The sequence below is a fragment of the Labeo rohita genome, chromosome 24 (genome assembly GCF_022985175.1).
Source record: "Labeo rohita strain BAU-BD-2019 chromosome 24, IGBB_LRoh.1.0, whole genome shotgun sequence".
NCBI classification, from domain to species: Eukaryota; Metazoa; Chordata; class Actinopteri; order Cypriniformes; family Cyprinidae; genus Labeo; species Labeo rohita.
In genome coordinates, this window is record NC_066892.1 from 16,130,348 (window position 1) to 16,154,961 (window position 24,614).

Here is a 24,614-nt window from a genome sequence, read left to right on the forward strand (position 1 = left end):
ACTACCTTAAACCAGCTTACACCAGCTAATGACCAACTTAAACCATCTTACACTAGGGTAATGACCAGCTTGAACCAAGTAATGATCATCTTAGACCAGATTGAACTTCTTAAACCAGCTAATGAGCTTCTTAAAACCATCTTAAATCAGTTTACACTAGCAAATAACCATTCTAAACCCTCTAAATCTAACTAATGACCATCTTAAACCAGTTTTAAACCAGCTTACACTAGGTAATGACTAGCTTGAATGAAGTAACGGCCATCCGAAACCAGCTAATATCCAGTTACCGTGTTCCTAAACAGAATTTTCAAACAGGAAAATATTAAAAATGTACAAAAACACTTTTTGGGGACCTTTTCCGCCACTCAGTTTCTCTTCAGACACGGAAATGCACTGACTGTTGAGTGAAAATAAATAAGATGTGCAGTAAAGGAATAGAGATAGCCCTTCTCAGGAAGCATAGAGGGAAAGAATGGGAGTTAGATAAGCAAGACCTGCAGTGGAGATGAAGCACAGAATGAGAATGAATGCAGCGCTCTGACCTTGTTGATCGGGCGAGAACGGATGAATGCATTCGTGATGGAGGTGAAGGGGATTGGCAGTGGAGAGAGAGAGACAAGAGGAGTGGAAGAGCAACTAGCCAGACACAGCACACATACTCATGCATTAGTGTAGTAATCAGTCCCCAGCAGGGTGCATGGAGAGAATTGAATTAATTCCACATGCAGACCGTACTCTAGACACAGACGCACACACACGATCTCAGTAGTCGCTACATACTACAGGCATCCCCTGGTGATTGCGTACATGACAGATTACATTGAATGCATATTTTCACCTATTTTGTCCATGTAGAACAATTACAGTTGTTGCGTCATTTCGCAATTTACACTGCTAATGAAAGCTGATAAATGCAAATTGATTTTACATGCCTCAGGAATGCATACAATGCATGAACGATCCAGTCAAGTAATGGAAATATCTTACTCGCTGGCTGACTTACTGTAGACCCGAAACATAATCCACATGTATTATTTTTCTGGAACTGCCCACCATAAATTGTTTCGTTATGTTCATAATCATTCATAACATAATCAGTAGAATTTCTTTTTTTAATTTAAATTTTTTGAAACAATGTAAAAGTACAATCATTTTTTTTAACAGTGTAATGTGTGCTTCTTGAAAAAAAAAAAAAAAAAGTAAAAATAAAAATAAATAAATAAAACTTACTGACCCCAAAGTTAAAATTGCCATATGCATAATGCTAATTAAATTTAAATAAAAATATATGCCATTCAAAAGTGCGGGGTCAAACTATCCTAAACCAGATAATGACTAGCATAAACAAGCTAAAGACCTTCCTAAACCAACTAATGACCATCTTAAACCAGTTAATGCATCTTAAACCAGCTTACTCTAGGTAAAAACAATCTTAAACCAGTTTAATTCAACTAATGACCATCTTAAACCAGCTAATGTATATAGTATAGCAACTAATAACGAGATAAAACCAGCTAATGTCCACCTTATACCAGCACATACAAGCTAATGAACACCTTAAACCAACTTACACCAGCTAATGGCCAGTTTAAACCAGCTGATGACCATATTAAACCAGATAATGACCACCTTATACCAGATCACACTAGCTAATGACTACCTTAAACCAGATAATGACCACCTTATACCAGATCACACTAGCTAATGACTACCTTAAACCAGCTTATACTAGGTAATAACCTGCTTGAATCAAGTAATGACCATCTTAAACCAGTTAATGACCATATTAAAGTAAATAATAACTAGACTGTACCAGCTAATGACCACCTTAAACCAGTTTACACCAGTTATTGAAAATCTTAAACCAGCTAAACCAGCTTACTCAAGGTAATGACCACCTTAAACTAGTTAATTCAACGAATGACCATCTTTAACCAGCTAATGACCATATTATAGCAGCTAATAACCAGCCAAAACCACCTTACCAGCTAATGTCTATCTTATACCAGCCCACACTAGCTAATGACCACCTTAAACCACTATATAACCAGCTTGTACAAGGTAATTACCAGCTTGAACTAAGTAATGACCATTTTAAACCAATTAATGACCTTCTTAAACCAACCGATTTATTAATCAAATTTAATAATCATGGTTAATCATAATTAATCATCATGTTTACACTAGCAAATTACCATTTTACACCAGTTTAGTCCAACAAATGACCATCTTAAACCAGCCTTAAACCAGTTTACACTAGGTAATGACCCACTTAAACCAAGTAATGACCACCTTAAACCAACGAATGACCATATTAAAACTATTAATGACCATCTTAAACCAGTTTACACTTGCAAATAACCATCTTAAACCAGCATAAACCAACTAATCACCATCTTAAACCAGTCTTAAACCAGTTTACACTAGGTAATGACCCACTTAAACCAAGTAATGACCATCTCAAACCAACTAATGACCATATTAAAACTGTTTATGACCACCTTAAACTGGTTTACACTTGCAAGTAACCATCTTAAACCAGTTTAGTCCAACTAATGACCATCTTAACCAGTCTTAAACCAGTTTACACTAGGCAATGACCCACTTAAACCAGTTTAATCCAACTAATGGCCATCTTAAACCAGTCTTAAACCAGTTTACACTAGGTAATGGCCCTCTTAAACAAAGTAATGACCATCTTAAACCAACTGAATGATGACCATATTAAAACTGTTAATGACCAACTTAAACCAGTTTACACTTGCAAATAACCATCCTAAATCAACTAATGACCATCTTAAACCAGTTCTAAACCAGTTTACATTTGCAAATAACCATCTTAATCCATCTAATGCCATCTTAAACCAGCCCAACCAGTTTACACTAAGTAATGACCCACTTAAACCAAGTAATGACCATCTCAAACCAACTAATGACCATATTGAAACTGTTTATGACCATCTTAAACTGGTTTACACTTGCAAGTAACCATCTTAAACCAGCTTAATCCAACTAATGACCATCTTAAACCAGCCTTAAACCAGTTTACACTAAGTAATGACCCACTTAAACCAATTAATGACCATTTAAACCAGTTTACACTTGCAAATAACCATCTTAAACCAGCTTAATCCAACTAATGACCATCTTAAACCAGCCTTAAACCAGTTTACACTAGGTAATGACCAGCATGAACCAAAACAATGGGGTGAAGATTTTATTTTTTTATTTTTGAAAGAAATCTCTTCTGTTCACCAAGGCTGTATTTATTTGATCATAATACAGTAAAAATGAATGAATATTGTAAAACATTTCTGTATTTCAAAACAACTATTTTCTATTTTAATATATTTAAAAATGTACTTTATACCAGTGATGGCAAAGCTGAATTTTCAGCAGCCATATATATTATATATATTTTTACATAATTATTTTATATCCTGCACATATTGCGTTTCTTTTTGAATTTTTTTTTTTTTTTTTTTTTTTTAAATAAAACTAGTATTTACTCTTTTATGGCCAGCGTATGAACCCTTTTTAGTCCAAAGTTATTGCAGTCACAAGCCTACTGCAAATTCAACACCATCATTTACATTTTAATTAAGCTCAAATCAAAGCTAATCAATCTCTCAATAAAACAAGCGAATAAACACGCCACTTCAATCTTATTGGCGGAAGGGAACATGATGACGTCTGTATTTTCCTGTTCTCAGGTTGCTGTAGATCTCTTTATAATTACCTTCTCATGCTGATCACAGATTTTGCGGCTTCTGAATGATATAAAGACAGTCTGCAAAGCAATCAAGTGCCATCAGGCACTGTGAGCTTGTGTAATATATCCAAAGGTTATGCGGTGTCAGAGCAGGAGATGAAACCAAGAGAGCGAGCGAAAGGAATTTACATTCATAACTTCCGGTATGCATCATTCCAAGCCTTGACAGGGATCAAAAATCCTCCTCCACTGCGCAATAAGCAGAAAGGCTTTGTCAGCAGGTAATAGCCCACTGCAATTTTCTGCCTCCTCACTGTAGTTTATCACCTGATCCCAGCCGCAGTTTATCTGTGAACTCCACCATGCTTTCGTCCAAGCAATCTATAGAACAGTCACTCAAGCGATCATTTAGCCAAAAATGGGCATGACACCTAGTCACCTCAGAGGTGCTAATCTCTTTTCCTCTTCCTGTCTTTTTTTCTCCCGTCAACAGGGGCAGATGTGATTAATTTTGACGGGCAGGGGGTGATCTCTTACCGCTTCAAAATGAAGAAGATGAAGATTTTGAAGGACGTGATAGCCCTGAAGTTTAAAACATCTGAGAGCGAAGGGGTGATTCTGCACGGAGAGGGGCAACAGGGTGACTACATTACCTTGGAGTTGAGGAGAGGCCGGCTACTGCTGCAGATAAACCTCGGTAAATCAGATATGGAGGCCTGTAATAGATCTGCTGGGTTTATGCTGCTCCTGTGTGTACCTTGGGGTGAATTTTGTCATTAATGTGCAGTATTTCTTCATGTTGTTTATTGACTTTAAACCTGTTGTCTTCTGTTATTTAACTGATTGTTTGATTCTCATTGGCTCTTTGGTAAAAATTAGATACATTTAAAAGGATAGTTCACAAAATTATATACACCACCAGTTTTTTTTTTTTTTTCTTGTGCTCATTAGGGCTGCATTTATTTGATTAAAAATACAGAAAAAAAACAGTAATATTGTAATTGCAGTTTAAAAATAATTGTTTTTTATTTTAATATACTTAAAAATATGAATATTTTGAATTTATTTCTGTGATGCACTTCAGTCATTACTCCAGTCTTCAGTGTCATGATCCTTCAGAAATCATTTTAATATGCTGATTTATTATTCATGTTGAAAACATGAATGTTGCTATTTTTTTGGAACGTGTGAAACTTTTTTCAGGATTCTTTTATAAATAAAACGATAAAACAAACAGCATTTATTAAAATATAATTCTTTTTTAACAATATACACCATTGTTCAAAAGTTTGGGCTCAGTAAATTGTTTTCTTTCTTTTTTGTATAGAAATTAGTACTTTTATTCAGCAAGGATGTGTTAAATTGATAAAAAGTGATAGTAAAGACTTATGCTGTTAGAAAAGATGTCTATTAAAAATAAATGCTGTACCTTTAAACTATTCATTCATCAAAGAATCCTGAAAAAAATATCACAGGTTCCAAAAATATATATATATTAAGCAACACAACTGTTTCCAACATTTATAATAAATTAGAATATTAGAATGATTTTTGAAGGAACGTGTGACACTGAAGATAAAGGTAATGATACTGAAAATTCTCATTTTAAAGTATATTAAAATACATATATAAATATTAAAAAGTATATTAAAAATATATTAATAATATTTCATAATAGTACTGTTTTTTCTGTATTTTTATATCACATAAATGCAGCCTTGATGAGCAGAAGAGATAAAAAAAAAAAAAAACCATTACAAATCTTACCAATCACAAACTTTTAAACAGCAGTATATACTAAATAAATAAATAAAAATTCTGCCTTACAGTTTTTATTCACCTTCGTGTAATAATAAAAAAAAAGATTTGGGTTAGAAAGACTTTAAAATTTATTTTATTTATTTAAATTATTAAGTTTTTTTTATTATTATTATAAATTAATGTTTATTCAGCAAGGATGCATTCGTTTGATCAAAAAGTGAAGACATTTATGTAACTTTGTTATGCTACAGAATAGTTTTATTTCAACTAAAAGCTGTTATTTTAAACTTTCTATTCATCAGAGAATCCTGTCACAGTTCCTACAAAAATATTAATCAGCAAACGGTTTTCCACACTGATAATATTAAGTTTCGTGAGCAGCAAATCAGCATATTGACAATTTAAACTAATATTTCACAATACTTCTGTTTTACTGTATTTTTGATCAAATGAATGAGCATTAGATACTAATTTAAAAACATAAATAAATCAAGTCTTGCTGACTCAAAAGAAGCTTATTTGAAGACTATTTCAATAGTGTCTGTCCATATAGTAAAAGTCAATGGGGTCCAAAACCACACAGGTTTCCATTGACTTTAATTGAATTTTCCAAAGAATAAAAAGTTTGAAACAACATAAGGGTGTTTTCATCTGCGTGAACTATCCCTTTAATATCTCTTGGACCCGCATTGCAGAAAAATCTAGCCTTAGGGAAAAAAAATACTCATAGACAGTAAAACACAAAATCCATTATCTTGTATATCACATAAGGACATAAACATCTCATATGCACTGCGAAGACAGATTCAGAACTTCCTCCCATCAATTATTCTGCAGTGAAGGTGAAGATATTGTGTGTTTGATATTAACGATGGTCTCCCATGTCTAATAAACTGCAGGAAGCAATCAGTACGGCTCCATCCTGGGCCATACATCTGTGACTAGCGGCAGTCTGCTGGACGATCATCATTGGCATTCTGTAGTAATTGAGCGCTACAGGAGAAATGTCAATTTCACCCTTGATCAGCATACTCAGCACTTCCGTACCAACGGGGAGTTTGACCACCTTGACCTGGACTATGAGGTAGGACTGAGAAAGTGAATGATTTATTGCTCTGAACTTCATTTAACAAGCAGGTGCATTATGGGATGCTGAAGCTCGAAATGTTACTCCCCATAACAGGTCATTTAAAAAATTATTTAATTGTCTTTTGGGAACGATTTTATCTCATAAAGATGAAAATTAACAGGAAATATGATGAGAATGCTTTCTTTAAAAAGCACAAATTCCATGCTGGTCCAATCTGGTTTATGCTAGTTAATAATGGTTTCGAAAATTTTCCTCCATGTTATTTCACATCTAATTAAAGTGAATGGGGACTGAGACTGTCAAGCTCTAAAATGACAAAGAAGCACCATAAAAGTATCATAAAAGCAGTCTATATGTCCATAAAAAGTATCATAAAAGCAGTCAATGTTCTCTATATAAGTTTTCTGGCATCATTATGTTACACACAGGGTTGGGAAGTTTACTTTGGAAGTGTAATAGGTTATAGATTACAAGTTACCCTGTTTAAAATGTAATCAGTAGTGTAACTATTTCAATTACTTGATTAATGTAACTGATTACTTTTCTAAATTTATGTTTACGTTTAGTCATTTAGCAGCAGTTTTACTGCTAACGCATTACAAGTAACGTGAGTTACGTAATCAGATTACTTTTTCAAGTAACTTGTAAAGTATCACATTAGTAAATATCTGAGTTACTTTCTCAAATAAGTAACGCCAGTTACTTTGTTTTCCCATTTATTGACTGACAAGTCTCCTGTCCTCACGTTGAGAGAAATCGGAAGTACACAGGTGTACACATGATGTTACTGTAGTTCTAGACCAGTGTTTGAATTGTGTCAGACCTTTTGGGGGGGTCCCCCTAACACAACCCCCAAAAAATCATAAATAAACCTTTTATAAATATGCTTCATATTTTTGTCTTGTCCTTGTATCATTGAGAAAACCCAATTCTAAGATAGAAGCTTATTTTACGATGATCGTGAATTAGGTGTACCGAACAATCACTAAGCAAAGAACAATTTAATATCTAGCCGAGGAAATTAATATTTTCAAACAAGTTTAAAGTGATTTTTACCTTTTTTTTTGTAACCTTTATAAAGCCATTGTTTATTCTGAAAATGTGCATATATTAAAGTCACTTAGAATAATAAGACATTTTAGGCTGTTATCACACAAATAAAATCATTATCAACAAAATTCATCTTTTCAGTATAGAGGAAACACAAAGATGCATCTGAATTGGCATTTAGATGTATTTAGATGTACTGTTTAATGTAGGACATGAATGCATTTAACCTGCAGTTACAAACACTTAAAAATGTTTTAATATTGTAATCCTAAAACGTTGAATGCTGATATTTACAATTATTTAAAAAAAAAATGAAAATGTACTTTAAATGTGGAATTACAACTGCCAGTAGGTGTCAGTAAGTCACAGTTAATAAGTGAGTCATTGCGATTGAACCGAATCATTTAAACGGTTGATTCATTCAGGAACACTGTTGTTTAGAGACGCATAACAGTGCAGTGGTTGTGTTTGGAATGATTTTTGTTGGCGAAATAGAGCAAAAATAGGCAATATGGTGTCTAAAACGTAAGTCACTTAATATTAACTTACACTATATTGAACTGTTGTATAAAATCAATATTACTTTTGTGATTTTTGCAAAAAATAAAAAAATAAAATGAAATGATATAAATATACATTTTCTGCCCCCATATCCTGAATTTTGGGAAAACTTCAGGTTTCAGCAATGACTGTTCTGAACGGCCACTGCATTCTAAACTCCTGTGTGATTGGTTATAATGCGCAACGCTGTAAAAATGCGTAAAGTAAAATATGATTTAACGTGAGCAGGTCTAAATTTAATACAGCAATCGAATCTTTTCATTTTCACTAGTTTTATGTTTTAAGTATTATATATTTATTAAAAAGCCAGGGGACCCCCCAAGCATTAAGGGGTCCCTTAATGCTCAATTCGAACACTGTTCTAGACTAAATGTGAACATGCATTAATTCATCTCATTCACAAAAAACAGATTCAGTATTCATCAAAATGAATTAAAACAGTGAAGTGCAAACTCAGAATATGACAGAAACATGCAATAATGAAGTATGTTAAATAACACAAATATCCTTTAATCCCATTTTATTAACCAATATTTTTGCTGCTGACCTTTGATGATCCAGTTCAACCAAACTAATAAGAATAATAACTTTAGATAAACTAACATTTGTGATTCTACAGCATTCTACAGATGTGAATTTACTTTTCCTTCAGCCTAAGGCTAATAATTTCACTTTTTGGTTTAAAAGAGCTTTTACATTTGCTAAAAATGTAACTTTTTATACACTCTTAAAAATAAAGGTTCCAAAAGGGTGTTTTTGCAGTGATGCCATAGAAGAACCATTTTTGGTTCCCCAAAGAACCTTTCAGTTCCTAAAAGAACCATTTTGAAGAATATTTTAATAATCTAAAAAAAGGCTTTTAAACTATAAAGAACCTTTTCTGCATTTGAAAGGTTGCATGGATGTTCAGTGTTCTTCACAGAACCATTGATGCCAATAAAGAACTTTTATTATTAAGAGTGTATTAAAACAAACAATCAAGCCCTGCCCAGATTTGAAAAGTAACGCAAACGTAATGTAACACATTACTTTCCATAAAAAGTAACTAAGTAACATAATTAGTTACTTTTTTAGGGAATAACGCAATATTGTAATGCATTACTCGGTAACACTTTACAATACTGGTGCACAAATATGCATTAATGCTTAACTAATGCACAGATAATCATAAATTAATATAAAACTCATGAAGAACTAAACCATTTATTAATAATTACTCCATCAGCAACAAATGAACATTCTATATGATTTATAGATTAAGTAATTCATAAATTGTTATTAGTTAAATGTGTCATAATGTATTAATTCCCTAATAACATATTATATGAACTAATATTGTGTATTCATGTGTTAATTACCACAGTGGGTTAAAGCCATGCATTTCAACTTTAGCCGTCTGCTTTAATTAATCATTAGCTAATGATTTGCAAATATATCAATATGTTATGGCTTTACTTGTTGAGGCACATGACTAACTAATAATTCTAAATCCATAACCATTATGACATATTACCTAATATTTAATTAATAGTTCTGTGCCTCAACAAGTAAAGTCATAACATAATGATACATTTGCAAATCATTAGCTAATGATTCATTAAAGCAGACAACTGGAAGTTGAAGTACACAACTTTGACCACTGTGGTAATTAACATATGAATGTACATCATTAGTTAATATAATATGTTATTAGGGAACTAATACTTTATGACACTTTTAACTAATAACTATTTATTTATTACTTAATCTATGAATCATGTAGAATGTTATACATTGGCGTGATGATCTGTGCATTAGTTAAGCATGAATTAATGCATATTTGTGCACCCGCATTGTAAAGTGTTACCCATTACACTGTAAAAAATAAAAAACAAATTTGTTGAGTCAGCTTAAAATAATTTGTTACCCTGCTGCCTTAAAATTTCAAGTTCAGTCAACTAAAATAAGTTTAGTCAACTTGAAATGTTAAGTTGTACTAAGTAACAACTTAGATATTTGTGTTTGCTAAACTTAACAGATGGGTAAGTAACCCAGCTGCCTTAAAATGTTAAGTTGATTCAATTCAAATATCTAAGTTGTCATTTAGTATAATTTAACATTTCAAGTTAAATAAACTTTTTTTTGAGTTGACTGAACTTAAAATTTTAAGGCAGCCAGGTTACAAATTATTTTAGGTTGACTCAACAAATTGTTTTTTACAGTGTACTTTTAAAAGTAACTTTTCCCAACACTGTTTAGCAGACATTTTTATCCAAATTGACAACAGGAGCAATCCAACCAACTTTCAAAATCTTTCATCTCTTGATATAAGATTATAATAATTTATTTTTAAAGCAGAGCTTTTTTTCTCAGTAAATGTAACAGATAACAATTACATTTATTTTGTAATTAAATTGCATAATGCTGTTACATGTAACTAGTTACTCCCCAACACTAATTATACAGTAGCTTTGAGAGGGATCAGACCAAAACTAAAGTCATAATTTAGTAAAAATCTTGCCTGATTGGCAAGATTCACAGTAGAGACTGACTTTTTGGTCTTTCAAGTTTATTACTAGTTCAAGTTTATTACTACGTTATGGCTTTAGAAGACTTGGAATATTAAACATGGACTTCTTATGGTGTGTTCTTGGTCATTTTAGATCTCCAGTCCCCATTCCATTTTATGGAAAAAAGAAAGAATGTCATACAGGTTTGGAATGACATTAGGTTGAGTAAATGAGAATATCTCTTCAAAGGGATAGTTAATTCAAAAATGAAAATTCTGTCATTAATTACTCACCCTTATGTCGTTCCAAACCACGTAAAACCCGTTCATCTTTGAAACACAAATTAAGTTATTTTTGATGAAATCTGAGAGCTTTCTGACCCTGGTAGTGAGGACATCATTAAAATAGTCCATGTGACATCAGTGGCCCAACTGTAATTGTGTGAAGCTACAAGAAAAAGAAAACAAAAATAATGACTTTATTCAACAATTTCTTTTATTCAGTGTTGGCATTTACGAAAGTACAATGACGCATGGTACTTAAACGTAGACTAATTTACCAACGTTCTTTGTTTCTGGCCCTTGAATGTGCAAATTGCATTTCTGTCTATACAGGGTCAGAAAGCTCTCGAATTCCATTAAAAAAGATCTTAATTTATGTTCTTGCGGGTTTATGACATGAGGGTGAGTAATTAATGACAGAAGTTCCATTTTTGCGTAAACTATCCTTTGAAACTTGTTAAAAAGCTTGGTTTGGGACACCAGCTCTCAAAATACAGAATATGCTAGAATAAGTCCACTTTTCAGCAGGGTAAGTCCAGTTTTACATCAGTTGGATTTTATCTCATTCCCACACAGGCTGTTAACAGACTCAGAAATAGAAGTTCTGTAATTATCTCTGAATCCTTCAAGGATTTCTGTAGGATTGTGGTCACACTGCTGCCATCACCCAATCCAAAAAGCTCAAGCTCAGGGTTGTGAAAAGCTGTGAAGTCACACCAAGACATTTTGTCCCAGGGAGGTTCGCGCTGTGATAAACTTTGTTTGCAGTTGGGTTTTTATCCCCTGTCATTCTTTTCAGCACGGAACGTTTGAAATCCACTGCTCGGCACAGAATTAATCCACACTAATAATGTGTAGCAGGATATTAATGTTATCAAACAGAAATGATGCGTATTAACAAGTGCTGTAGAGGAATGTATAGGAAATTGATTTTCAGCGACGTAGAGAATATGGTCTGAGAGCAAATGCTTATCTATTCAATTGAGCTCCGACGCTCCTGGCACTGTTGGATGCTACAGAGCTGGTTACAGCTCAGTTGGTCTAAGACAAATTGACCCCAATTAAAGTGAAAGTGTCTGATTAATTGAGCCGAGAACGGATCCAAACCGGCGAGTCGTTTTCTGCTGGAGCGCAGACTGCATTTACAAACAATTGCATTTATCGACTATTTTGTTGAAGCGCTAGTGCATCTTTAAGGGGCTCTGTTTGAAATTGCTTGAAAAATAGTACTTACTAAGCATTTTTCAATAGCTAGATATTATTGGATTTTTCCAAAATATGTATAATTTTACTCCATTGTCACAAGCTGAAAAATGTTTGGATGTGGGTGATACAGTAGGATGTGTTTGTATGATGTATCACATACAGTACATGTTTCAGGCTCTCATTCTATTCTCATATGCGGTCTTGATGTACTATAGGAGGAGAGTGGGGTAAGATGTGCCACTTTTTACTTAGGTTGTCCCTATGGGAAGTAGATATAGGAAAGGTAATAATGTGGTTAATTATATTTTATTGTCATATTTCAATGTGTACTACAGCTGAATTGGAAAATAGGACCTAAAATGGGAAAATAAGCCTAAAAAAACATGGCTAGTTTTCTATGGAAGCCTGTTTCCGCAACTGAAAAAAAAAAGGGTTATTGTGACTTTTTATCTCTTTATTACAATTCTGACTTCTTTTCTTCTTTTCAGAATTGAATCATATAAACTCACAGTTGTGAGAAATAACATCAGAATTGCGTGATATAAATTAATTACGTAATTACTGTAATTACGAGTTATAAAGTCGGAATAGCAAGATATGAACTCACAATTCTAATTTTTTTTTCTTAGAATTGTGTGATATAAACTCGTAAGTGCGAGTTATAGTCAAAATAGCAATTTAAATTCACAGTTTTGACTTTTTTCTCAGAATTGCGTGATATAAACTCACATTTGCAAGAAATAAAGTCAGAATTGAGAATTTATATAGCTATTCTGACTATAATTTGCAATTACGAATTTATATCACACAATTATTTTATTTCTGTTTAGTTTGTATCACACAACTCTAAGAAAAAGTCAAAATTGTGAGTTCATATCTCACGATTCTGACTTTATAACTCGCAATTACGAGTTTATATGAGGCAATTCTGACTTTAATTCTTGCAAATGTGAGTTTATTATGCCTCATATAACTAATTGCGAGTTATAAAGTCAGAATCTTTTTTCTCAGAATTGCGTATAAACACAATTGTGAGAAATAAAGTCAGAATTGCGTGATATAAACTTGTACTTGCGAGTTATAGTCAGAATAGCTATATAAACTTACAATTTCTAACTTTTTTCTTAGAATTGCGTGATACAAACTCACAATTGTGAGAAATAAAGTCGAAATTGCATGATATAAACTCGTAATTTGGTAATTATAGTCAGAATAGCTATATAACCTCAATTCTGACTTTTTCCTCAGAATTGCGTATGCATATACTCACATTTGCGAGAACTAAAGTCAGAATTGCCTCATAATAGCGAGTTATAAAGTCAGAATAGTGAGAAATGAACTCACAATTCTTACTTTTTTCTCAGAATTGCGTGATGTAAACTCACATTTGCGAGAGATAAAGTCAGAATTGCCTCATATAAACTCGTAATTGCGAGTTCTAAAGTCAGAATAGTGAGCTATGAACTCACAATTCAGACTTTTTTCTCAGAGTTGCGTGATACAAACTCACAATTGTAAGAAATAAAGTCATAATTGCGTGATATAAACTCATAATTGCAAGTTTTAGTCAGAATAGCAATATAAACTCACAATTCAGACTATTTTTTCTTCAGAATCGCAGTTGCGAGTTATAAAGTCCAGTTATGAGGGGGAAGAAAAGACCACAATTCTCAGAATTGTGAGTTTATATATCACGATACTAACCTAATAACTCGCAATTGCATGTTATAAAGTCAGAATTGTGAGATATAAACTTTAAATTCTGAGAAAAAAAGTCACAATTGTGACATAAACTCGCAATTCGGAGAAAAAGTAACAGTTGTGATTTTATGTCTCGTAATTCTGACTTTATCAGAATTGCTAGATTATGTCTGTATAACTTGCAATTGTGGGTATATATTACAATTCTAAGATAAAAAATCAGAATTGCGAGATAAAAAGTCGCAATTACCTTTTTTAAAAAATATTGTGCACAGTTTACTAGATGAAGGAGGTGACTCAGTTTACCAAGCATCTTACCCCACTCTCTGTATAGACTAGGTGGGTTGCAATGCTTTGATACTGTTTTTCAGACTTCTGTCTGATTTTTTCATGTAGCTGACTTTCGGAGGAATGCCTTATTCTGGAAAGCCAGTCTCCGGAGCTAGAAGAAACTTTAAAGGCTGCATGGAAAGCATCAACTACAATGGAGAGAACATCACTGACCTGGCCAGAAGAAAAAAACTGGACACTTCTAGTTTCGTAAGTCTGTTCCTTTTTCAATCAACTCTGCAAAACCATATCTGACTAATCAGAGTGCATAACTTTCCCGTTCATGACAGTTCTGTGCATATTTAACACGTTTGGGTGGGTTGTTTTTTGCCTGGAGGGTTTTGTGGAGGTGTGTGACCATGAAGAACTGTGCAAGGTTGACGCTTTAGAATATAGAGAGTTTCAGACGTGATATTGATGGAGCTCGCATTTTAAACCTCATATGGATCCGTTCATTTGTTTTTAACAAGCTGATGGGAATGTTAATCATCTACACAGATTTGACGACTGCTGTCAGCGCTGATAATAATCTAATTTCCACCGCCTGTGATAATACAAAGAATGCAGTAATTGCACATTATATTCGATAAGCATATCAGTGTTCTGTGGTTCATTAATGGAACCACAAACATGAAGAGACACAATGTTTTTTCTGATGAAAATTACAATCTTATCTCTGCCGTACAGTTACACTAGCACATCATTTCACAGAACATCGGACAAGCATTATGTTAAATCAAAATATGTTTGAATTAGATTCATATTTTTGTTCCAGAGATTTGGTTTCTGACAAATAAACCAATCAAGCTTGTACTGCACAAAATGAAATCTAAAATGAAAATTTTATCATCACTTACTCTGCATGACTTTATTTCTTTATTTCTGCACAAAACAACTTTGGACCCCACTGACTTTCATTCTACAAAAAAAAACACAGAGTCATACAGGTTCTAAACCAGATGAGAATGAGCAAATGATGTCAGAATTTCATTTTTTGTCTGAACTATCTTTTTAATAGCGAGAAAATAGCCCCATTCTCCTCCTTTCCAAATTTGACATGTGTCCACCACCGACAGGCCCTGAATTATTATTCATGTCAGCAGGATTATATTCAAGGTTGATAAAACACATCACGTGGGTGGAGGTTCTGTTATGAAGCGCTGGGGAAGGCTGAGTGCACTTTTCTATTTCATTGTGATGAGACTGATTAAGTTCACTATATTTGAAATAAGTCTGAAGTGCATTCGCTGCCTCAAAATTACCATTTAGAAGGACGCAGAGCTGGAGAGTTATGAATAAAAACCCTCATCGTTGCTTCCGTGCGCCCCTTTTACAAGCTTAAGGTTGAGAAACCGACGGCGTGGTTGGGAACATGCTGTAGCAGCACTTTGAGAGATCTTTCTTTAAGCCCATGTTCCACATGAAAGGTCCTCAACCATTCCAGACGCAGATTTATTTTCTAGTCACTTTATTTCGCAGCTTTGTACGGTTATTAAAGATGTTGCATATGGGAAATACAATATGCAGTGTGCTACATCAAATTTGATGTTGCACAGAGACATCTGTTTTGCAGAGTGGAAACCATGCTGAGAAGAACATCCAGCCTGAAGTTCTTTGCTGGTCTTTTTTCAGCCGTGAAAGTATGTTTAAAAAAATAAACAATTGTTTAACCATCTCAGCTGTACTTAAAGTGTTTCCTGCCTCATTTTCAGCGCAATCTGACGTTCTCGTGCGTGGACACGCACACGTTCCCCGTCTTTTTCAACGGCACCAGTTTTCTGCAGCTGCCCGGAAGGAGGGATCACAATATGGTGTCCGTGGGATTCCAGTTCCGTACCTGGAACCCCAGCGGCCTGCTCCTGTTCAGCTCCTTGGCAGATGGAATGTTGGAATTGGCTCTAAACGATGGGAAAGTCACAGTGCACATTAACGTCACTCAGCAGAAAAACATGCGTGTGGACATTGCATCAGGTGAGCTGACATTCTTCCCCCACACAGGTTTAATGGCTGTTACATGGAGATCTCATAAGGTTTCATCAGCCTCTTTTTAAAAAATGTGTTGTTCTTCTAGCATAGCAGCACCTAATTGATAATTTACTTAATGTTTCTGTGTTATACGTTTTTATACTGTATTATCAATCAGCACCAGATTTAGGCATATGGTAAAGTTGCATCATGTCCCAATGGTCAGGTTTCTCTTTTATAGCTTAAAATTCAGTAATTATTTTGAGTTAAACAAGAAATTGTTTCAAAGGAGGATAAAGTTACTATATTTTGATTAACAATCAGACAAGCGTCTTTTTTTGGCAAAAACATGTACCTGTGAATTTCGTACAAGACAGAAATATATATAGAGCACAACATTTTTTTTTATTATATAAACAGACAGAGATTGATAGATTGATCTTCAGCACCCATTACTGTAGTCTTCAGTGTCACACAATCCTTCAAATATCACTGATATAATGATTTGGTGCTCAAGAAACTTTGTGAAATCTGTGCTGCTTAATTTTTTTCCATGAAACTGTGATAAATGTTTTTAGGGTTCTTCGATGAATAAAAAGTTCAAAACTACATAAGATAAATTACAAAAGATTACTACAAAAGATAAAAATCTTTACGTTAGATAAATATCTATGGAAGCCCATTTCAGCCACTAAATAAAAAATAAAAAAGGTAATTGTGACTTTTTACCTTTATTTCTCAGAACTGCATGATACAAACTCACAATTCAGACTATTTTTCTCAGAATTGTGATATAATTTTAATTTTTTTTTTTTTTACATATCTTTTTTTTTCCCTCTCAGAATTGGACTTTATAACTCACAACTGTGAGTATCTGAGAAAAAGGAATTCAGAATTGCAAGAGGAAAAAGTCAGAACTGTGAGAAAAAATGTCAGAATTAAGGGTTTATATCTTGGAATTCTGACTTTATAACCCGCAATCGCGAGTTTATATTTCAAAGGTCAGAGGAAAAAAGTCTGAATTGCGAGAAAATAAGTCAGAATTGAGTGTTTATATCCTGGAATTTTGACTTTTTAACTCACAATCATGAGTTTATATTTCAAATGTCTGAGGAAAAAAATCTGAATTGCGAGAAAAAGTCAGAAGTGTGAGTTTTTATCTCACAATTTTGACTTTATTTCTCATAATTGTGTGTTTATGTCGAAGGTCTGAGGAAAAAAGTCAGAATTGCAAGTTTTTGTCTTGCAATTCTGACTTTATTTCTTGCAATTGAGTTTATATCCTGCTATTCTTACTTTATAACTCACAATTGTGAGATTGTATTTCACAGTTTTGAGGAAAAAAAGTCTTGCAATTCTGAATTTCTTGCAAGTTTAAAAATAACTCACAATTGTCAGAATTAAAAAGTCTGAGTTTTTCTCGTCTTTTATTTCTGACTTTGAGTTTGAAAAAAGTCAGAATTGAGAGTTTATATCCCGGAATTCTGACTTTAGAACTTGCAATCGCAAGTTTATATTTCAAAGGGCTGAGGAAAAAAGTCGGAATTGCAAGTGTTGATCTTGCAATTCTGATTTAAGTTCGTACAACTCTGTTAATATCCCCCTATTCTGACTTTATATCTCACAATTACAAGTATAAATTTCAGAGGTCTGAGAAAAAGTCAGAATTACGAGAAAAAAAGTCTGAATTGCACGTTTTTATCTTGCAATTCTAACTTTTTATATTTATAGTTTATATCCCACTATTCTGACTTTATAACTTAGAATTATGTTTATATCATAATTCTTAGGAAAAAAGTCCAAAGTGTGAGTTTTTATTTCACAATTCTGCTTATTTCTCACAATTTGAGTTTATATCACATAGTTCTGAGAATAAAGACAGAATTGTGAGTTTTTATCTTGCAATTCTGACTTTATTTCTCGCAATAGCAAGTTTATATCGCACAATTCTGAGAAAAAAAAAAAAAAGATGATTAAAAAATAAAAAAGGAAACTTTTTTCCTCAGAATTGCGAGTTTGTATTACGCAATTCTGAGGAAAAAAGTTTCCTTTTTTATTTTTTAATCAGTGGCAGATACTGGTTTCCATAAAAATCTTTTGTAATACGTTTAAAAAAAAATCTGAAAAATACCAAAACTGCATAAAAAACTTTTGCTGTAAATTAATTAAGTACTGTAAATAATGTACATTTTAGTTAGGTGTAAATTTTGTCTCAGCGTCTCTCTTGAAGTATCTTGGAATGAATGTGGCTAACATAGTCCCGATCATTTGGTCTTGAAATAACTGGATGAGAAATGAGTTTATATTAATATTTCATGGCTGTTTAAAAAAAAAACCAAGATATTAAAGAGGCTAGTCTTCATCTTAATGAAATTGTCTTTTTTGTTGATGTTAGTCTAAAGGAGACCATTAGTCCAAAGACACCTATAGGCATTCTGGACACACTCGCCAAACTCCTGTGCTAATAGACCATTAGAAGAAAGGGTAGTTACTCTTACATTGTTAACCTCAAGGCTAATTGGGCTCCACCTCTATGGAATCTTTTATCTCTTTTAAGAAAAGCAAATTGACTCCACATTGAACTCCAGCATGGAACAGTCAGGTAATAACCTGATGGAGTTCCATGCATAGTAAGTGCTCAGTGACGGCTATGAGATTAATGCTGTGGTCTGACCCAAGCTAATAGGTCCTCAGGATCTGAAACTTCGATCCTGTTTCAGACTTCAGCATGTTATTGGGTTTACTGGATCAATTGTAGACTTTATCAATAGAAGAATTGATATGGGGTGTCACTTGTTCTTCTGTACCGCAGAGCAAAGTACAAGAGCTCTATAATGAATCAGGTTGACTGATTGAACTTTATTCGTTTGTTGACTGATAGATCATATGATTTTTTTTTTTTTCCCCCACTTGGAATTATTTGATTTTTTTATTCATCAAATATCAATGAAACACAAGCACATGTACTTCATTTTCTATGAAAGCCTTTAAAATCCTTTAAAACTCCATCTTTGAAACCTAATATATTTGTCAATAGAACGTTAGGCAGGTTTATACGTGTGGTTGCATAGCAGGGGTTTTCTTGTTAATCTGACATGGGGTATTAGAATGCAAATTGAGTCTAGTTTTAAGAGCCTTGACTTTTTTTTTTTCTCCATCTGCAGAGAATCGTTAGCTGAAGAAGTATTACCTTGACAAATTAATAAATGATTGCCTTAGTCATGCTTCTTGAGTACTTTAGTTCTGGGGTATAGATGCTGAATTGAGAGCATTCATGATCAATCTACCTTCATAAATGGCTGATAAGGTTTATGGGAATGCTGCGATGAATTGCTAATCCTTACAGCGTCAAATTCTACAACACCTGATCATTTTCTGTCTACTGCCAGTTGTAAGGCAGCCAGTAATTCTGGTTCCTTAACGATTCTATTAACAGTTCTTTTATTATTTTTAAGGAATAAATATTGGGAAGTGCAATTGGTTTCATAACAAATACATTTTTGAACAATTCTTGCAAAAGGCATGTTTACATTGTTTTTGTTTTTAGATGCAGAATAATTATCCAATAATTGGCATTGACTGTAGAAGAGACAGCTATAATAAATAAATTAGTTAATTAAAAAAAAAGAAGCTGTGGTAACATTTTATTTATTTATTGTTATAAAATATGGCAAAATTTGGAATGTGTGTCTTTAACTACTGTACACACTGTACACACATCATATGAATTACTGGTCAGTAACTGCACTGAAGTAGGTTATACTACAGTTTGTTGTAGGGTGTATATGTTTGATTCACTCAGAAGAACTGACTCCTTATAGCCATTCCTACAGGTGTCAGGTACTGGTTGTACTGAATGTTTTTCGATTCATGAAAAGGAACTGTTTACAAGTGTCATTCGTTCAGGAATCGGAATATACTGGTTACACTGTATGTTTCTGATTTACTAAAGAGAAATGTTTATAAGAATCATTTGTTTGGGAATCGGACTACACCGATTGAATCCTGTGTTTGATTTTCTAAAAAGATCTGACTTTTTAGAGTCACTTGTTTGGGTATTTGCTGTATGTTTTTCATTTCAACTTTATAACAGTTGTTCCTGGAATTGGAATATACTGATTGTACTATATGTTTTTATTTACTAAAAAGTAATTTCTTTGAGAATTGCACTACAATGATTGCGCTGTAAGTTTTTGACTGAAAGAACTGACTTATAGGAGTCATTTGTTCATTTGTACGGGAATTGGAAAACACTGGTTGTGCTGTATGTTTTTCGTTCACTAAAAACAGAAGTTTATAACAGTCATTCATCATGGAATCGGACTACACTGGTTGCTCTGCATGTTTTTGATTGGCTAAAAAGAATTGACTCATAAGAGTCGTTTTTTCAGGAATCGGACTACACTGATTGCTCTGCATGTTTTGATTGACTAAAAAGAACTGACTCATAAAGAGTCGTTTGTTGGGGAATCGGACTACACTGTTTGCGCTGCTAATTTTGATTGACTAAAAAGAACTGACTCATAAGAGTCGTTTGTCGGGGAATCGGACTACACTGATTGCTCTGCATGTTTTTGATTGACTAAAAAGAACTGACTCATAAGAGTCATTTGTTGGGGAATCGGACTACACTGATTGCTCTGCATGTTTTTGATTGACTAAAAAGAACTGACTCATAAAGAGTCATTTGTTCTGGAATCGGACTACACTGATTGCGCTGCATGTTTTTGATTGACTAAAAAGAACTGACTCATAAGAGTCGTTTGTCGGGGAATCGGACTACACTGATTGCTCTGCATGTTTTTGATTGACTAAAAGGAAGTGATTCAGAAAGAGTCATTTGTCGGGGAATCGGACTACACTGATTGCTCTGCATGTTTTTGATTGACTGAAAAAGAACTGACTCATAAAGAGTCGTTTGTTCAGGAATCGGACTACACTGATTGAGCTGCATATTTTTGATTGACTAAAAAGAACTGACTCATAAGAGTTGTTTTTTTGGGAATCGGACTACACTGATTGTGCTGCATGTTTTTGATTGGCTAAAAAGAACTGACTCATAAGAGTCGTTTGTTTGGGAATCGGATTACACTGATTGCTCTCTGTGTTTTTGATCGACTAAAAAGAACTGACTCAAAAGAGTAATTTGTTTGGGAATCGGAATTCACTGGTTGTGCTGTATGTTTTTTATTCACTAAAAACAGAAGTTTATAACAGTCATTCATTAGGGAATCGGAATACACTGATTGCGCTGCTAATTTTGATTGACTAAAAAGAACTGACTCATAAGAGTCGCTTGTTTGGGAATCGTACTACACTGATTGCTCTGCATGTTTTTTATTGACTGAAAAAGAAGTGACTCATAAAGTGGCATTTGTTCGGGAATCGGACTACACTGATTGCTCTGCATGTTTTTGATTGACTAAAAAGAACTGACTCATAAGAGTCGTTTGTTTGGGAATCGGACTACACTGATTGCTCTGCATGTTTTTGATTGGCTAAAAAGAAGTGACTCATAAGAGTCGCTTGTTTGGGAATCGTACTACACTGATTGCTCTGCATGTTTTTTATTGACTGAAAAAGAACTGACTCATAAAGTGGCATTTGTTTGGGAATCGGACTACACTGATTGCTCTGCATGTTTTTGATTGGGTAAAAAGAACCGACTCATAAGACTCATTTGTTCAAGAATTAGACTTAGAGATTGCGTCCTATTTGTCTTATTTTTTAAAAAGAACTGATTCATAAAAGTCAATTGTTTGGGAATCGGAATACACTGGTTGTGCTGTATGCTTTTCATTCACTAAAAATAGAAGTTTATAACATTCATTCGTCCAGAATTGAAATACTGATTGTACTGTATGTTTATTCACTAAAAATAACCACTATAAGAGTCATTTGCTCAGAAATCAGACTATACTGATTGCACTAAAAAAAACGTTCAGTTGTGTGGGAATCATAATGCTTTGATTGTGCTGTATGTTTTTGATTCATAAAAAACCTAAATCAGAATACACTTATCTGTTTCAAGCTGTAGATTTAGTAAACTGAGAATTTTAGTATGATATTCTGTCCCCAACCATTAAGTCATTTTAAGTCATTTTATTCTATTTACTGAAATTGACACCTCAAGCACTGCTGAACATAAAGCTATCCTTTCCATAATGATGTAAGCTAGGAGACTGATTCAGACATCATACAGGTTAGTAGGGTCATACAGTAAACTTTCATCTGTATTGTTTAAATATTTTTTTTTCTTTTGCAGCTCTGCTTGTGTGCCTCCTGGCTCCATCCCTTTCTTGTCCAGGTTAAAGGTCCATTCTGCTTGTCTTGTGGTGCAAATTGGCTTTGGAAATGTGGACGAGGAGTCTGATAGTGCCGTAAATGAGCGTAGTCTTGCTAATAGGCCGTAGTTAAGTCAAATTCCAGAGGGAACACTTGCGTAATTGCCATCTTCGGACTTTTACTTATTATTTCAGCAATTTAGTCCACTTTCAGCCTACTGATTTACATGCACTGAAATGAGTTTTCATCATCTTTTTCTTTAAGCACTGAAGATTAACGGCCGTCACGTTAAGTTAATTGACATGTCATAAGTGTGGCGGATTCATTTGTAATGGGTGGGAATGCTACCATGTTAGGGATTAAAACGTCTTCACTAAATCCAAATGATTTAAGATCCATACAAAACATATCTGACAGAGTGTTTTCTTAAAATCAAATCTCTCATTTATAGCCTGACTTAGAGAACCAATAATACGAAAATCCCACTTTTTGGTCAAATCAAAAATGATCACGATCGTATTGACATCTTGTGCTGTGTTTTTCAGCATTTAATCATCGTCTCTCGGGAGCCAATGGCAAGTGCTGATTACTTCCCTCAGTAACAGATAATTAGTCATAATTAGGTGGTGTTACAGCAAGGTTGTTGCCATGGTAATCAAGTGAGCAGTTGTCAAGAGAAAGACGCAACTTTTGAGATGTTTTCTAATTAAGCATGAGGAATCGAGAGAAAATATGTTTGCTTTTGTTTGTTTTCCGCTTATGTACTAATGGACCCAGTTAGACTTAGTCAAACGCTGCTGTTTACAGTTAAATTGTTAATCATCATAATGATACTGTCTGGAAACGGATGTTAAATCTTTAGCGTTAAGACGCTAATGCTCCAACGTGTCAGTGGCGTGATTTAAAATAGGTTTCTTTACACATTAGTTTTCCCTTTAATCGTTTTTGCCGTTATACCCTCTAAGAAAAAACGGATGGGTATTTGGAGCATGCTGCATGTTCAATTACAACCGAAATTGACAGGGCGACTGCAAATTGCCAGTGATTTTCCACTCATGAAATGTAAGCCTGTAAGAACAACACTGACAAGTCATGTCGCTGACAGCTTGATGAATCGCACCCATCACAGACCTGTTCGATTGTGTTAATGGGATAATTTGAAAAAAAAAAAATTCCAAATTGTCATGCTCGGTGGCGTTTGTTTTGCTCTTTATATGCATTCTGTGACTCTTCCAGTGACTCCAGTCAAGGTCTTATACCTTCAAGGCATGTGAACTCTGGAAAACTGAAAGAACTGCCAATTGCCTCTCTCGTCTCGTCTCTCTCTAGTATTCTATCATATATTGATCCCGCTTGTTTAAGTGAATCTGTTTTCTTTGAAATTTATGAAGCCTTTGAGCGCTTATGAATTTGAGTTGACTCTGTGCTTCGGTCTTAAATATTTGCCCCGGCGAGGTAATTTGAGAGGCTTTTCAATCCAGGCGGAAGGCAATTTAGCAAGCTCATAAACTGGGACAATATAACATTATAATCATAGTAAGGTATAGTGTTTGCCCTATGATTCCCTTGGGGGATCTCCATTATTGCAGTGTATTCCTATTCAATATTGAACTTTCGGTTCCACCAAGAAAGTTAAGGTGAACGGACATTTGGGTTTATTACTTGCTATTTATTACCACAGTGGGATGACGGAGAGTTTGTGCAGATTTCTGCAGAATTTTACCACACATGCTCTGCATTTCATATTTTCTTTATTAGATGTGTATGCTATTTTGATCATGTTTTCATCTTTTAGTAAGAATGTATTACTCTCAGCTCATATTTGATCATATTTAGTTATATTTTGTAGAATTCAGGTGTTTTTTTCTGATTCTGCTTTGTGTGTTGAGCCATTCTGTGTTTTGAGTCAAAAATGACAGTAAACAGTTTTACATTATTAGAAAAGATTTGTATTTCAAACAACTACTGCTTTTTAGAACTTTCATCAAAAGAGTCTTTTCACGAGTTCGTCTGCCCATCCAGTCCTAATGGGCAATGGTAAACAAACTTGGCTTGCTGTCCTTAATGGAACCCGAGGCTCGGCTTGAGCGCAGAGTTCGTCCAATCCCCCCCAACCCCATGCGATATTACCTAGAGGGAGAATAACAAAAACAGAGGAGGAGAAGGGGAGGTGGAGGGAT

The 24,614-nt window shown here is 34.0% G+C and overlaps 1 protein-coding gene across 1 annotated transcript in view; it reads left to right on the plus strand.

Annotated features, from left to right (window-relative positions):
• Positions 1 to 24,614, plus strand: part of cntnap2a (contactin associated protein 2a) — a 488,873-nt gene that overhangs the window by 243,578 nt on the left and 220,681 nt on the right. Inside the window, exons 5-8 of the mRNA XM_051098409.1 lie at positions 4,209 to 4,412; positions 6,376 to 6,560; positions 14,251 to 14,394; positions 15,897 to 16,155. Coding sequence (XP_050954366.1) covers positions 4,209 to 4,412; positions 6,376 to 6,560; positions 14,251 to 14,394; positions 15,897 to 16,155 — 792 coding nt within the window. The remainder of the gene's footprint in view (positions 1 to 4,208; positions 4,413 to 6,375; positions 6,561 to 14,250; positions 14,395 to 15,896; positions 16,156 to 24,614) is intronic.